This window comes from Trachemys scripta, chromosome 6, assembly GCF_013100865.1.
Source record: "Trachemys scripta elegans isolate TJP31775 chromosome 6, CAS_Tse_1.0, whole genome shotgun sequence".
In the NCBI taxonomy this organism is placed as follows: Eukaryota; Metazoa; Chordata; order Testudines; family Emydidae; genus Trachemys; species Trachemys scripta.
The window spans coordinates 37,980,024-37,996,177 of NC_048303.1; the positions used below are offsets into that span (position 1 = coordinate 37,980,024).

The 16,154-nt window shown below is 43.1% G+C and overlaps 1 protein-coding gene across 1 annotated transcript in view; it reads right to left on the bottom strand.

Moving 5' to 3' along the window:
* The window catches only part of ADAMTS6 (ADAM metallopeptidase with thrombospondin type 1 motif 6), a gene marked incomplete in the record, with an annotated part of 313,682 nt that overhangs the window by 23,312 nt on the left and 274,216 nt on the right, over positions 1 to 16,154 (bottom strand). Inside the window, 2 exon segments of the mRNA XM_034773659.1 lie at positions 2,025 to 2,229; positions 11,579 to 11,708. Coding sequence (XP_034629550.1) covers positions 2,025 to 2,229; positions 11,579 to 11,708 — 335 coding nt within the window.

Here is a 16,154-nt window from a genome sequence, read left to right on the forward strand (position 1 = left end):
TATAAAAGGTTTTTCTGTCTCTATCTCCTCACTTACTCCCTTCCTCCAATCACCCTTCCTCTTTCCCCCCTCCATTCACTTTCTTCTCCAAACTATTCCCCCAAGCCTTGGATTAACTTTTAATAGGGTGGGATGCTCTGTGCCTTCTTCTCTCTCAGGAAGTGGATGACCAAGTAGGGATTGCTTCCAAGCCCTCTCCTCTCCCCCCTCCCCGCTTCCAGCTTTGCCACTCCACTTCTAACACCAGCTTGAATTGCAGGGAATAGGCAAGTAGAGAAGAGAGGGGACATAGTACATGCCTCCTGGCATGTTTTTAAAAACTCACTCACAATCCAGGAGGCTTTTAAGGCCCTGCTCTATACATAGAGATGTTGCTATAGGGAACTGCTTTCTGACAGATATTAAGGATGTAAACCAGACACCTTCTTAGGAAAAGTACTCCAGGAAAAAGGGTCATTCTTTTAAGACTGTATAAACCCAGAGACGGGTCAAGATCTGAGCTCTGTGGCTGGCCCATCTTTGTATTGTCCAAATGAATGACATAAACTTGTGACAAAAAATAGAACCTTTGGAGTCCAAGCAATAGCGTCAGCATAAAGGACTAATGATGATCAGAAGCTTTTTAAAAAAAACAACCTGTAAATTTTAAAAATATTTTTCTGCTCCTAGTTAAAAAACCAATCACACATTTAATGGAAGATCCCCTATGAAACTGAACGAATGCTTGCCCACTACAGCAAAGATAATAAAATTCTATGTTGGCCAAATTATAAAAAAAATTATTTTTAAGCTAGACACATTTGGTTGGGTTTTTTTCCCCCGTAAGTTAGTGGTGGTTTTTACCAGTGGAGAAAATTGTTTTCAATGTTCATATCAATAATTATTAGACATTATACATCACTTAACATCCCAAAACACACCACAATTCTTTACAAGCTGAAATACAAACTATAGAGAGGGATAGCATCACTCTGAAATTAGGCCATCAATGGAACAGCTCCACAGCATCTCATAGAATCCTGCATCAATAGTTTATGAGAGGAAGTGATGTCCATCATCTGTATATGGTGTGGAGCTGATGGCACTGTTCTACACAACTTCACCATGGCCCCCAGCATATGGGAGGGGGGGGTGTGACTGCTGTGCTTCTGTGCTCTGTCTATTTACATATGCCGGAACAGTCCCTTGGAGCTGGAGGCAGGTGTGCCATAACTTAAAACAGCCCCGCGGCTGCTCTAATATAAGATGGGGATCCCACCCTGGAAATTAGGAGTTGCAAAGGTGGTGCACAACCATCTTTGCCACCTTGCCCAAGTAGTGCTCTGCAAAGTTTGAATTCAGCTCAGAACTGGGGCAATGGAATCAATTTCTGTTCTCAGTTGTATGGGTGCACATCCTTTGAATTCAGTAAGGTTGAATCAGCATAAATTGAGTTTAGATCTTGGCTCATACACTAACGGACACTGCCATATTAATAAAAGGTATACTAGCCTCTCTTAGGACTACTGGAGATCCAAGTCTTAGTTCCACCTTTCACATCACCTTACTAAGGTACTTATTTATGATGTTTGCTGGGTTATTTGAGGAAAAATACAGCATTTCTTGTAGCTTTTGATACCTAAGTGCTCAAAAAATCATCATATCCTTTTTTAAGCCATATGCTTGTAAAGAAGCCTCTGGAAACTAAAGTTCCCCTTCTCAATTTATGACTTTGCTGAACTAGGAAGCTACCCCATGCCAACAAACTATTGTGCAGCAATTGTTTTAGCCTTTATTGGCTAAACAACATGCCCCATTGGTTACATTATGACAGTAGGGGAAAATTAAAGAACTTTAATGTAATTTTAAACATGTTTAATGTTCTAAATCAGACAGCTACTGATTTCTTATTAATCCTCTGCCTTTAGATGATGATTTCCAGATGATAAACAGCAATAAAAATGTATTTACATTCAGTGGGAGGAACTCATGACTTGCCCATTGCCAATGAATTAAAAATGCTAATCTGTGTGAAATATCCTTACTTCTGACCAGTCCAAGGCAACCCACTGTGGTGGACAAGACTGATTGTTACAGGGTTCTTTTTCAATAGGCCGGTGTGTTAAACAGTTAATATTGTCCAGTGTCTCCTCCTCAGATGGTCCAATCTTTCTGATACAGAGAACTGTTCGTGTACGTATTCCTCCATCACAGGTCTTACTGCATTCTGACCAATCTCCTATAAACCACCTATAGAGAGAAAATCAGGAAATTTAAGTAACCCATTTCACATATAGAATCATAGAAGTGTAGGACTGGAGGGGACCTCAATAGGTCATCTAGTCCAGTCCCCTGCACTCAAGGTAGGACTACGTAATAACTAGACTATTCCTGATAGGTGTTTGTCTCAAATGGAGAAGATGATTACACAATCATAAAATCCAAACCTTAGTTTAAATTAATAATCCTAAATTATGTTCAATAACATACATGCTCTTCTTAGTAAAATAAAGTATGAGTAAATTAAAGTATAAGTACAAAACAATGCAAGAGCAGTCACAAGGATGGGCATGAGCAATGAGAAGCCAGTGATCTGCTGCTGGCTTAACAGCAGCCTACTGGCTGCTGCAACCAATTGGGCAGCCTGCTGAAGGCCGGCTGTACTGATGAGGCTGCCTGGGGGATTAGTTCTGCTGCAGGCCCAGATTCCTGACAATAGCCCCCACTCAAGGGTGCTGTCTAGGGACCTCAGGGCCTGGTTTCTCAGGGTAAGCGTGGTGGAAGGCACACAGGAGGTTCAGGGCATGGCGATGTTCTGCAGGTTCCCATGAATGTTCGCCTGGGCCATGACTGTCCCAGTTAATTAGTTACTGTGGTTTTCCTTAGACCTCATGGGAGTCTAGAATCTGCCGAACCACATATTCTTCTTGGCCCTGAACAGTTATAGGCAGAAGAGAGAGAGTAGTATGGAGTGGGAAGGGATTCAAGACTAATAGTTTTAGAAGTGAGACATGGAGGCAGGGTGAATCTTGAGGAAATCTGGTAGCTGTAACTTGTATGTACCCAGGTTAATCTGTTTTGTGCTTTGGAAAGGCCACAGGTACTAACGGTCCAGCTTCGTGGAGGGACAAGTTGATCGCAGATTCCAGGTGGACAATCACACATCGTCCCCAACCCCAATGCCAGGCATTGGCTGGCAGGGCTGGTTGGCATACCGTTTGTAGGTTGCCATGGTGACTTCTAACTGCCTTTGAAGTTCTTGGTGACCTGCTGGATGTGGGCCATGAGTTCGGTAACAATGGGCATCATTCTTCAGGATCTGGGTGGTGTCCACCAGTTCTGCTGCTAGTAGGGTCTGTGCTAGCATTGAGGACCCAGGCCCTAGTTTTAAAGGCTCTCAGTCTATCAGCCTACCAGGACAAGGATGATCTAGCCTAGTGGTCAGAGCAAGCATCAGGACCCAAGGACTAGGGTAAGAGTTGGAGTCAGTAGTCAAAAGCCAAACCCAAGGGTCAAACCAGAGAGCAGGTACTGGAACAAGCAGGGGTTCAAGGCAGGGGCAGGACAGAGGCAAGGCTGGGTGCAAGGCCGGAGCAGGAGGAACAAGCAGGAGCAGGTACAATGGTGGGCATGAGCATTAAGAAGCTAGTGAGCTGCTGCTGCTGCTGAGTTAAGAGCCAGCCTGCTGGACGGCCCCTGCAGCCAATCAGGTGACATGGCCAATCCATCAGTCTGCTGCAGGCCAGCTGTACTGATGAGGCTGCCTGGAGACTAGCTCTGCTACAGATTCTGATTCCTGACAGGCTAATTTAGAACCTCACTCCTCTGATGGTTCCTTAATATGGTGCATTTATTTCTTTGCTTTTTTTGACTGCAACCTTTGACTACCACAAATTTTACATATGACCCCATAGAAGGGGCATTTTCCATTATAAAGTTTTACTGCATGGGATCCACAGGTTTTCCTTTGCATTTTCTTTGTCTCCTCTGTTTTGTATTTGTTTTACACAAATTTTGGTGTATTTTTCCTTGTATTTTCATATTTTTGCCTATGCTACTTGGTGAATTATCTATGTCTACTCTACTTATGCTCTGCATTTGGTTGTGAGCTCGTTCACTAGCTTTGCACATGTCTATAACTCTTTTTAGAGTTAGTGTGGGCTCTCTGAGAATTCTCATTCAAGATCCTGCATCTTTCATCCCTATTACTAATTTATCACATATTTGCTCACCTTTTGATATTTGATAATCATGAACCAGCCATTTTGTGTAGTTTGGTGATATACTGATCTATTGTTGCTCCAGATTCTCAATCACACTCACTGAAAGAAGAAATTACTCACCTTGTGCAGTAACAATGGTTCTTCGAGATGTGTGTCCCTATGGGTGCTCCATTGTAGGTGTGTCTGAGTCCCTGAACTGCTGACTGGAGAACTTCGATAGTACTGTCAGTTGGGTCTGGACATGCACTGTCTCTCCTCGTGCTGCACCATGAGGCTAGCCAATGCATGTGAGCTAACCATCCTCACTTCCTTCTCTACCGCAGAGTCACAGTGAGAATGCCAAAGTAGAGGGGAGGAAGGAGGATCGTGGAGCACCACAGGGGGACACATCTCAAAAAATCAAGGTGAGTAACTTCTTCTTCAAGTACTGTCCCTATAGGTGACTCCCAAGCAGTATTCCTACTGGAGGGCTGGGGTTTCGGAGTTGGGTTAGTCACAGATAATAGTAATGTGGAGCCAAAGATGGCATCAGAGGCAGAGTCCCTGGTGATCCCTGCAAAGGTGTGGACTGATGCCCACGTTGCCACTCTGCAGGTCTCTGAGATGGGGACATCCTTGAAGAAGACGACAGATGAGGAGATGGATCTCGTGGAATACATACTGATCGAGTCCGGAGGGGTCATATTACAATTTGGTAGCACTGTCTGATGCAATTTGAGACCCACTTGGAGAGTCTTTGGGCTGATGTCACTGAGCCCTTAGATCTTTCCACCATAGAGAGAAATAGTCTAAGGGATTTCCTGAAGGCCTTTGTCCTGTCGAGGAAGAATGCAAGGGCTCTCCTAACGTCTAGGGTATGCAGTATGACCTCTCTATTGTCTCAGTGAGGCTCGGGGTAGAAGGCAGGAAGGTGAATAGACTGATTCATGTGAAACGAGGAGGTCACTTTAGGGATGAACCTTGGATGCAGTCTAAGTGTAACCTTGACTGGGAAGAATACTGTGTATGGGGGATGCGCCAGCAGAGCTGCTATTTCCCCTATTCTTATAGCCAAGGTAATTGCAATCAGAAAGACTGTTTTCATCTAGGCTAGCGAACAGGTGGCATAGGTTCGAAGGGGGGCGTAGTCACCCCTTTCAACACTAGGTTTAGGTCCCATGAGGGGGTAGGAAGTTGAGGTTGAGGGAAGAGGTTTGTTATTCCCTTAAGGAACCTTGTAGTGGTTGGGTGCGATCGTACTGAGTATCCTTCTACGGGTGGTGAAATGTTGTAATAGCTGCTAGTGGACCTTGAGATAGCTCAGGAAAAAACCCAATTTTTTAAGGGCCAGGGCATACCCCAGAATATGTGGAAGAGTTGCTGACCCGGGAGAGATTTGGTGAGATGTGCACCAAATCTGAAACCTGGACCATTTCTGCAGGTAAGTGAGTCGTGTGGAGGACTTTCTTCTGTGCAGTACAACCTCTTGTACTTCGTTTGAGCATGAGCTAGCTAGGTGCTGGGACGATGTAGAAGCCGTACTTTGAGGCAGAGGATCCCTGAGATAGGATGTGTGGTATGCCCCTTTGTCCAGAGAGAGAAGGGAGATCGATGGGACAATTGCGAACTGCATCAGGTAAGGGTAGCAGGTCTGTCTCGGCCATCTGGGAGCATGTGACACTGTACCCTAAAGCAACCCCCTGGCACCACATTTACCATGTTGATATGATTATGATGTGTTTTGAAGAAAGTCTGCCTTGTAAGATATCATTTTAAAAGTCTTGATCTGTTGAAATTAATATACTGTTGAATTGTATGTGTTATGAAGTTTTGCTATGTGTATGTTACTAAAATATGATGTGAAGCTGGAAACACCCACAACCAACCTTTCAGGTACAACAATGGGGCAGCCAGACACTGATGATGGCCCACTGAGGGGAACACACACTCACAAGGAGTACCCCAGGACTGTATACAATGGAAACCTCTCAAAGATAGCACGTACACAGTGGAGACTGTTTGACGCACATCATAGCGAAGGATCTTTCCAGCAAGCTGGAAAAAGCTATAAAAGGAGGAAGTGACATCATTGCTTGTCCTCACTCCCCCCCACAACTCAACTGGAAACATGTATAGAGAACAAAGACTGAACTGGGGAGGTGCTCCCAGGCTGGAAAGGAGAATCCTAGCTTTTATATTAAGGAACTATACCATCAAAGTGAGACACTGCTTGATTTAAATCCTGTCTAGTTTATAGAACTCAGATTGCATTTTTACTTTTATTTCTTAGGTAATCAACTTTGATCTGTATGCTTACTACTTATAATCACTTAAAATCTATCTTTCTGCTGTTAATAAATCTGTTATATATTTTTTACAGTGTGTTGCTTGAAGTGCAAGGGAAATTCTGCTCAGGAACAAGACCTGGTGTATGCCCTCTACACATTGAGGGAGGGGTGTACTGGGTAATAAATTTACAGTGGTTAGGCTTCAGACCAGGGCAGGATGGTATAACTCTGGGGTCCTAGGCTTGGGAGCTGGGGGGAGTTGGCTGGAGCCTCTCTATTGTTGGTTCATGAGTGGCTGGTGAAAGCATTTATTTAACTTAGCTGGGGTGTCCCTGCTTGTGGATGGCTATGTGAGTGCAGGACCTGGAGGGATTTACAGCTTGTCACAGCATTACAGTGTGAGAAGGAGCCCAGGTTGGTAAGACAGAAGTCTCAGCAGTACTCCAGTTCCAGGTTGCACCCTGGGGAATCTGTCACAAAGCAATCATAATTATGTGAGCTCCGTCCTTTTTTATCTTCAGCAGGACCTTCATCAGAAGAGGAAATGGAGGGAAGGAGTAAAGGAATAAAGAAGGTCCTTGTCCCACGGGAGGAGGAAAGCCCTCCCCAGAGAGTGCTGTCGGATCCCCACCCTGGAACAGTATCATGGGCACTTCTTGTTCTGGTAAGTGGTGAACACGTCTGTGGCTGGTGTTTCCCAACATGAGAATAAGTTGTGAAGTATTGACAGGTGCATCTCCAATTCATGGTCAGGCGGGAATGTTCAAACACCAGTACAGCCTGGCCCATGTGAGGGCTATCATGATGACCTGCATTTTGTCTCAGCTTCATCAAAACCCTGGGTATCATGAGTATTGGTGGGAAGGCATATATTAGTCCTGGAGACCATGGAATAAGGAAAGCCTCTGTCAGGGAGCCAGGCTTGAGCTCCTTCTGGCACAAAATGTACTCGCTGTGGCATGTCACAAACAGGTCCACTTTGGAATCTCCTACCTGTGAGGATGCTGTGAATGACAGAGCCCCTGATATACCACTTGTGGTTTTCTGAAAAGTACCTGCTAAGTTGGCTGCTGGGGTATTCTGTTGATTGGGTGGAGGGGGGAGGTACTGGGGTGATGTGCAAAAGATGCATGGCTTCTTAATGGTGTGGGAAGGATCTTGCTCCCTCTTGTCTGTTGGTATATTGCATCACCGTGGTGTTGTCCATCAACATCTGGATTGTTAAGCCTCAAAGAAGGGGCAGGAAAGCCTTGAACTCCAGTCATATAGTTCTGAGTTATAGGATATTTATGTGAGGGATGGCTTCCTGAGGGGACCATATCCCTTGGACTTAGGGTGACCAGACGTCCCAATTTTATCGGGTCAGTCCTGATTTTAGGGGACTTGTCCCACGTCCTGACCTTACATCGGTCGGGACGCACTTTGTCCCGATATCGGGGGACGGCGGCAACCCGGCACTCCCGGCACCGCTCACCTCTTCTTCCGGACCCTGGGGCAGTTCAGCTGAGTTCCCGCTGGCCGGCAGGCAGGGGTGGGACTTGTAGGCGCCAGCAGCTCAGGCAGCGAGCCCCCCCGCCCCTGCCCCCCTCAACCCGCCCCGGCATCCGATATTTCACTTCTGTCATCTGGTCACCCTACTTGGACTTTCAGTTGGTTGAGATATGCTCCCATCCCAGAGAAGAGGCATCTGTTAGTAAAGTCTTGGCAGGCAGAAGCATGCAAAAAGAAATTCTGCTGCACACTTGAAATGGTTCTGTCAACCAATTTAATGATAGGAATCTAGAAGGATCCATGCTGTGCCTGTTGGGTAGACATACTGATCTCAACCATCATTGCAGAGGACAAAGATCTAGTATATTGTGTGACATAAGTGCATGCTGCCATATGCCCCATGAATTTAGGTACGTCATCACTGGTGTTCTGGGGTTTGCTTGGAGCTGCTTGTCATTGTCTGAAATCTCCATTGAGGAACATATGCTTTCACTGTTTTGGAATCTAATACCTCCCTGATCATAGAATCATAGAATATCAGGGTTGGAAGGGACCTCAGGAGGTCATCTAGACCAACCCCCTGCTCAAAGCAGGACCAATCCCCAACTAAATCATCCCAGCCAGGTCTTTGTCAAGCCTGACCTTAAAAACCTCTAAGGAAGGAGATTCCACTACCTCCGTAGGTAACCCATTCCAGTGCTTCACCACCCTCTAGTGAAATAGTGTTTCCTAATATCCAACCTAAACCTCCCCCACTGCAACTTGAAACCATTACTCCTTGTTCAGTCATCTGTTACGACTGAGAACAGTCTAGATCCATCCTCTTTGGAGCCCCCTTTCATGTAGTTGAAAGCAGGTATCAAATCCCCCCTCATTCTTCTCTTCTGCAGACTAAATAATCCCAGTTCCTTCCGCCTCCCCTCATAAATCATGTGTTCCAGCCCCCTAATCATTTTTGTTGCCCTCCGCTGGACTCTTTCCAATTTTTCCACACCCTTCTTGTAGTGTGGGTCCCAAAACTGGACACAGTACTCCAGATGAGGCATCACCAATGCCAAATAGAGGGGAATGATCATGTCCCTCGATCTGCTCACAATGCTCCTACTTATACAGCCCAAAATGCTGTTAGCCTTCCTGGCAACAAGGGCACACTGTTGACTCATATCCAGCTTCTTGTCCACTGTAACCCATAGGTCCTTTTCTGCAGAACTACTGCCTAGCCACTCAGTCCCTAGTCTGTAGTAGTGCATGGGATTCTTCCATCCTAAGTGCAGGACTCTGCACTTGTCCTTGTTGAACCTCATCAGATTTCTTTTGGCCCAATCCTCTAATTTGTCTAGGTCCCTCTGTATCCTATCCCTACCCTCCAGTCCTGAAAAACAGAATCACTTCATTCCTTCTGGCATTTGGTTAAGACATTATAACGCTTCACCTGAGAGACATGAGCCTACCAGTGCTGACCCTCATTGGATAAGCACGAGTTGAGATCAGTATAGAACTATGTAAATAGAGTCTCTCACTTGTTGTGGAAATTTTCCCCTTTACTGACCAGTTGTCCAGAAATGGGCTTCCTTGTCTCCTAAGATGAGTTGCTACCACAGCCAGGACCTTCATGAAGACTCACAGAGCTATGGAGATGCTGAGGCCAAAGGGTAGAACTATGTATAGTAGTGAGATGTGCCCACCAGGAATCTCATGTACTTTCTGTACTCTGGATGTATCAAAATGTGAAAATATGCATCTTGCAGATCAAAACCCACAATCCAGTTCACAGAATCCAATGGAAGAGTTATAGTGGCTAGGGTAACCATGCAGAAATTGAAATGACAGCTAAATGTGTTGAGATGTCAAATATGGATGACAGGCCTCCCCATGGCCCTGCCTTCTTCTTTGGGATTCAGGAGTAGTGGGAATAAAAGCCCTTGCCCTTGAACTCTAAGGACATTTTCTCCACTGCTCCCATTTATAGAAGGGAGACTACTTTCTCGTTCAACAGTCTCTTGTAAAAAGGGTCCTGAAGAGGGACATGGAGGGTGGAGAGGTTTGAGCAGCTTGAAACTGAAAAGGATACCCCTTGCTTACTATCTCAAATACCTACCAGTTATCCCAGACGAGGCTTCTTGGAAGAAAGAAAGCCAGTTGCCAAATGGAGGGATGAAAGATAAAGGATCTGATCGTGGGCCCGTCAGTGTCTCGACATTGGCATCAAATCTGTTGCCTGTCTCATGCTCTGGAGTGTGGGGCAGTCAAGGAGGAGGCAGAGACTCATCTGTGATTAAATCTCTGCTTCTTCCTCAGAGGCTCTGAAGATCTTAGCTGCATCGCCAGTCTCCCAAGGTATAGCGGAATTATATGAAGGGACAAAATGCTGTATCTCTCTCACTAGTTTCAGTAAGTTTTAATTATCTCAATAACCATAAAAAGGAGTTATTGCACATGTACTATAACTATTTTTCAAAGTGAAATATTTCACCTGTTTCTTACAGCTTTAAGTAAACTTATCCCCTTTGAGGTCTAGTTCCTTGCCATATTTTGTTTCATGAATAAGTGAGCTTTGTGGTTTTAATTTTATTTTTAATGTTACACAGAGCTATCTTCAAAAACTAAAAGCAAGTAGACATAAACAATTAGGAACCTAAACCTATAAGGTACCCATCACCTCCTGTTAGATGCCAATCAGTCCAAATCCTGTCAATATCATTCTATATGTTGGTCAGTAAAGATCACTTGATAAAAAAGTTACCAGTAGATAGGGTGACCACATGTCCCGATTTTATAGGGACTGTCCCGATATTTGAAACTTTGTCTTATATAGGCGCCTATTATCGCCTACCCACAGCCCCAATTTTTCTTACTTGCTATACCAGTAGATGTCAGGGCCAGCCTAAACGTTTATGTATAGATTGCATCATATTTGAAAATCTTATCACAAATTTTAACTTGATACAATTTGAAAATACAGCAAGCTCTTAGCTCATAATGTAAATATCTACTGAACCTTTCAACTGTATAAGAATTATTATACAGGCATTGACTGTTAATTCTCCCTCTCACCTTAAAATTCCTCTATGCCAATGTTGGAGCCTTAAAGGTATCCCTCATTTCTATTCTCAGCATGACTCCCCATACTCTATATGCATCTGAAGAAGTGAGTTTTTTTACCCACAAAAGCTTATGCCCAAATAAACCTGCTAGTCTTTAAGGTGCCACTGGACTCCTTGTTGGTTTTTGTGGATACAGACCAATACGGCTACCCCCTGATACTTCAAGAAACTGTTTCAGTACCATCTTTCTGACCAACAGAGATTGAATTTCACACATTTTTCCTCACGGCTTATTAATGCTGCTCATTAATCAAACAAGGGCCCCATCTAGGTCAGAGTATAGTGCCTCCACCATTCACCCAGCTTCTCCTGGCCTGAAGAGCAAGAAGCCAACATCAGAAACTGAACCCAAGTCTCCTGCATGGTAATATGGGATCCTAACACAAGATCAGGAAATTGTATTTTATAATACATTTGGCCAAAAGTAAATATTCCACAGATTTTTCTATATAAATAAAATAAATGATTGCCTGGAGAGTTAATTTATAAATTACCATTTGTCTGTAGTACTTACTCGGGTGGGCAAGGCTCAGTGTTGCAGGCTCTTTGGTTTTCTGGTGGTTTACTGTCTAGATCACAGTAGTTGTTCTGTACAATGGAGTTATCATCCAACCTTTTACACACCACCTCTTGTTTCTGTATTCCTTGAAAACAAGTTGGACCCCATTACTTAACAGTAAATGTATCTTTCTGCTGAATAAATGTATCTTTCACCTATTTGTAATCAATGTTCCTAAAGCTAAAAAAGTGAAAGGACCAATTGACTGAATGCTCCAGTAGAAAGCTTTCAATTTACTGTAATTTTAGGCAACCGCACTGCAAAGAGAATTTTAAATTACTGATGTTTTCTAAGAAAAGAGCATTATATTTATAGATTTAGTAACAAATATTTTATTTGCATATGGCACAAAATCTATTTTCCATCTATTGCCTCTCCAGCAAAAAAACTCTCCAGTTTCCAAACAAAATAACATCAGACAGAATATGGTCACATTTCAGTGCAAAATTATTATTTTTATGTTTTTGTTTTAAATAAAACAGCAATAGTATGGGATTCAGTGTCTCATTTTTGCACATTACATCACATAAGTATTATCTTCATTAAAATTATAAACCATTATTAATCCTCAAGACACAGCTTGTTTTTTTGAGTGCTCACTTCCAGCTCCTCTTTAATTACATTAACCAGCAACATGTCGTACAGAACTGATTGTTACTCACTAAAACATAATGATAGGTTGTTGCCCAATAGCAACATTTTAAGAGAATAGGAATTTGTCACTTAAACACCGGAATTCCATGCAATTTAAATTAAGATGTTGGGGCTAAAGAATCACTTACACATAATCCTGTAGTTTAGAGTATTGTTATAAATCTAGTATATTTATCATTGGAATTTGCACGCAATATGCACCCCTCTTCCTTTTTTCAGATCAATCTTGGTCTGTTTACTTGAGCAAAAAGAGGGCCTGACTGAAACACATACTCACAAGTAATTCTTTTTCACAAGTTAACTTCTCACTGAAATATAGAGGATATTTTTGTGTGTGTGCGTAAGAGTTGCAGGACTGGGAGCAGTTTCATGCAAATACCTTATGGAAAAAAAGCAGAGGTAAAGGTTTGGGGGTTTACTTGTTCTGCATTGTAACATGTCTAAAAACAAATAAGAATTAACACAACCTGGCTTTAAAATATCAGCCAAATTTTATTTCAATGAGAAAATCCTCAGTCACTACACTTTTACATGCTCCTTTCCCTTTGAAGACTAGGGTTTTGCATGAGATAGACGTTAACAGTGGTAAAATGAAGGACCTAGATGTGCCATATATCACCAGTTCTCAACTAGGGGTCTGGGGCCTCTTGGGGGGCCAGGAGCAGGTTTCAGGGGGGCCACCAACATAAACCAGAGACTAGGGCCAGCGTTAGACTCACTGGGATCCTGGGCAGAAAGCCGAATCCTGAGCTCCGCTGCCCAGGGCTGAAGCCATAGCCTGAGTAACTTTAGTTTTGCAGGGCCCCTATGGTATGGGGCCCTATGGTATGGGGCCCTATGGTATGGGGCCCTATGGTATGGGGCCCTGGGCAATTGCTCTGCTTGCTACCTCCTAACGCTGGCCCTGGCTTTTAATCTACTGAAAAACAGTTGTGGTGCAGGTGAGCCATGGAATTTTTATAGCATGTTTGGGGGGGGGCTCAGAAAGAAAGGTTGAGAACCCCTAGCATATATAAAACTTTAGGAATTAGCCAGTCCATACAGAGGTATATGGTGGTGTTTCAACACTTTACTTTAGTTATATTTTTTAAAACTAAGAATATCCAGGAATGCTAAATTCTCTTGCAGGAGAAAAAAAAAATCATTGTAATATCCTCTTAAACAACAGCTTCAGTTCATCACTCTCCAATTGCTCCGTAAAGTCCACCAACTGTTTCTGTGTGATGGCATTTAGAAGAAAGCAATATGCGATCCCATGTTAAGTGAATTAATCTGAAACATGATAATTAAATATGAGAAACTGTCTCCTCAAATGCTAGGCATCTAATGCTTTCTTCTGAACTGTACAACAGTCATTAAAACACTGTCAGATTTATTTTCACACCTTTTTTTTGTGGTTATTTTACTTAAGCTGTGTAAGCTCTGGCCAATCCCCTATCACATACATTAGAATCAGGAAGCTGAAAGGAAAACCCATCAGACCCATCAAGCTTGTGAGGCCTACTAGCCCTCAGGGTAGTCAGAAGGATACATTTCAGAAAGCATTATTTATGGTCTGCAAGGACCCAAAGGCCATATAACTAAGTTTTAAAAGATTTTCTTCACGTTTTCTTAACCTTTTGCCTGCTTTAAACCAGTTAAACAACTTACCTTTCAAATGTTGCCATTGTTACTCAGTAAATCCCATCAAATATGGCAGACATCTCAGGTTGACCATAAACATCATGATTCTTTTTAAAATTCAGCTTTATTTATAAAAAAAGATATGGTTTAGCACCAGGCATACTTGGTGCCCACTCTCGCCATTAAGCCAAGACCCTCAGCGTGCCAGGTCAGATACCTCCATATGCTACATCTTTAGACATATATCTGTACACTACAACATTAGACCAATATATCTGTGTGATTAAACTGAGGAGGTAAACCAGTCCTGTCAGATCTTACATATGACTACATAAACCTTTCAAAACTAACAGCAGGAACTAGTTCTGAATAATCTTCAGCCACCAAATCTCTTGCAGGCATGTTGAAAACATTTTGTTTTACTGTGCTCAGAACAATCTCTCCCAGTTGGGACTAGAACTAAAGTCTCAGGTCACAGAGCAGCAGCTTCACCACTTGAGTTAAAGAAGAATTAACCCCCAGCCATAAGTAGTATTTGCAGATGGATAATCCTCTTTTCAGACTTTCCTCCATTAGACAATAAGGCCATCACACTGTCACTTTGCAAGATCTCCATTCTCAGCACTAAAAAAATGAAGGTTACTTACCTGTAACTGGAGTTCTTCAAGATGGCCTCTGCATATCTACATTCATGGGATGCTCTGACGGTGCAGCCTGAATGGTAGAACTAAACTGACAGCACCAGTTGGAGCATTCACACATCTCCCTCACTCCTTCTCTTAGCAAATGTTCCACAGCAAGAGTATAAAAGGTTGTGGCACTCCAACCACCTCAGTTCTTTATCCCGTGACCCCAGGCCCTTTGATAAGTAGGACTCTGAAGAAGTGTGGAAGGTGGTGGTGAGTGTGAATACGCAGAGTCCATCTCAAAGAATTCCAGTTACAAGTAAGTAACCCTGATTTCTATTTTGAGTGTCCTCTGTATATTCCCACCCATAGGGTAGCCTAATAAGCAGTAATTCTGACCCAAGAGGGTGAGAAAAAACAGAGTCCTAACTAAATAATGATTGCAGGACTGCCTTGCAAACTTTTGCATCTAACTTAGGTTCTAAGTCTAATGAGTCGTGCCTAGTGAAAGTATGGATTGTACTCCATGTTGCCATTCTACAAATTTCTATTAAAGGAATGTGTCTGAAGAATGCCATAGAAGCTGCCTTAGCCCTGGTAGGATGCGCTCTAACTCCCCTAGGAAAAGGGATCTCCTTTAAACTACAAGCCTCTTTAATACATAGTCTAACCATCTGGAAGGTGTTTGCACTCGTACAGCCCTACCATTGTTATTCTCTTTATAAAAGATAAACAAGTTAGGAGATTGTCTGAAATGCTTAGTTTTGTCTATATAGGCTAATGCACTCCTAACATATATTGTACATAATCTAACATCACCAACCTAAATGTGAGATTTGGGAAAGAACACAGATACAATTATAGACTGATTTATATGAATATAGGGTATTGCTGAGGGTAAGAACCTTGGATAAGTGCATACTACTACTTTATCTTTATGCAATACAGTAAATCAGCCCACTCAGCAGGATGGGTTAGGATGTTCTGGGCCCTTTTTCTGGGGACCTCTTTGGGGATGGATACAAGGACAAGCATGGAGAGACAGCAAAGCAGGGCCAGGGCACTGATCCACAGCCTGGTAATAGTCAACCCTCATGTTTATTATTGTGATTGACATACAGTTAATCTTTGGTTTGTTAGGGCAGGATTTCCGGGTTATGACCAATAACATTATTGTTATGGAGGAGGATATCTCAGGCTAAGGGGTGTGTTTAGCCTGGGTTGAGGGTGGTACACAAGAGATTCCCACAGACCTCACTCCCTACCTCTCCCCAAGCCCACTCTCCACCCCCACATCCACCACAAGGTTTCAAAGATGGATGCCAAGCGGAAGAAAAAACCTTTATACACACCATTATTGTATATCTTGGTTAGAGTTAGATACAAAAGAGATTCCCATAGAACTCATTCGCTTGCTCCATTCCTTCCTCCCTCCCTCTCCCCAGGACTATCCCCTCCCCCACCCCAGCCAATTCAGAGAAAACTGGACACAAATCTACAATGTGGTCCAAATCTGCTCTCATACATTGTATGAGATATGGAAAACGCAGCAATGGCTGAAGTATTAAGTACCCTTTTTGTTTTAGTTTTCACCAAAAAGGTAACGTAGCGAACATCTATGTAAACGG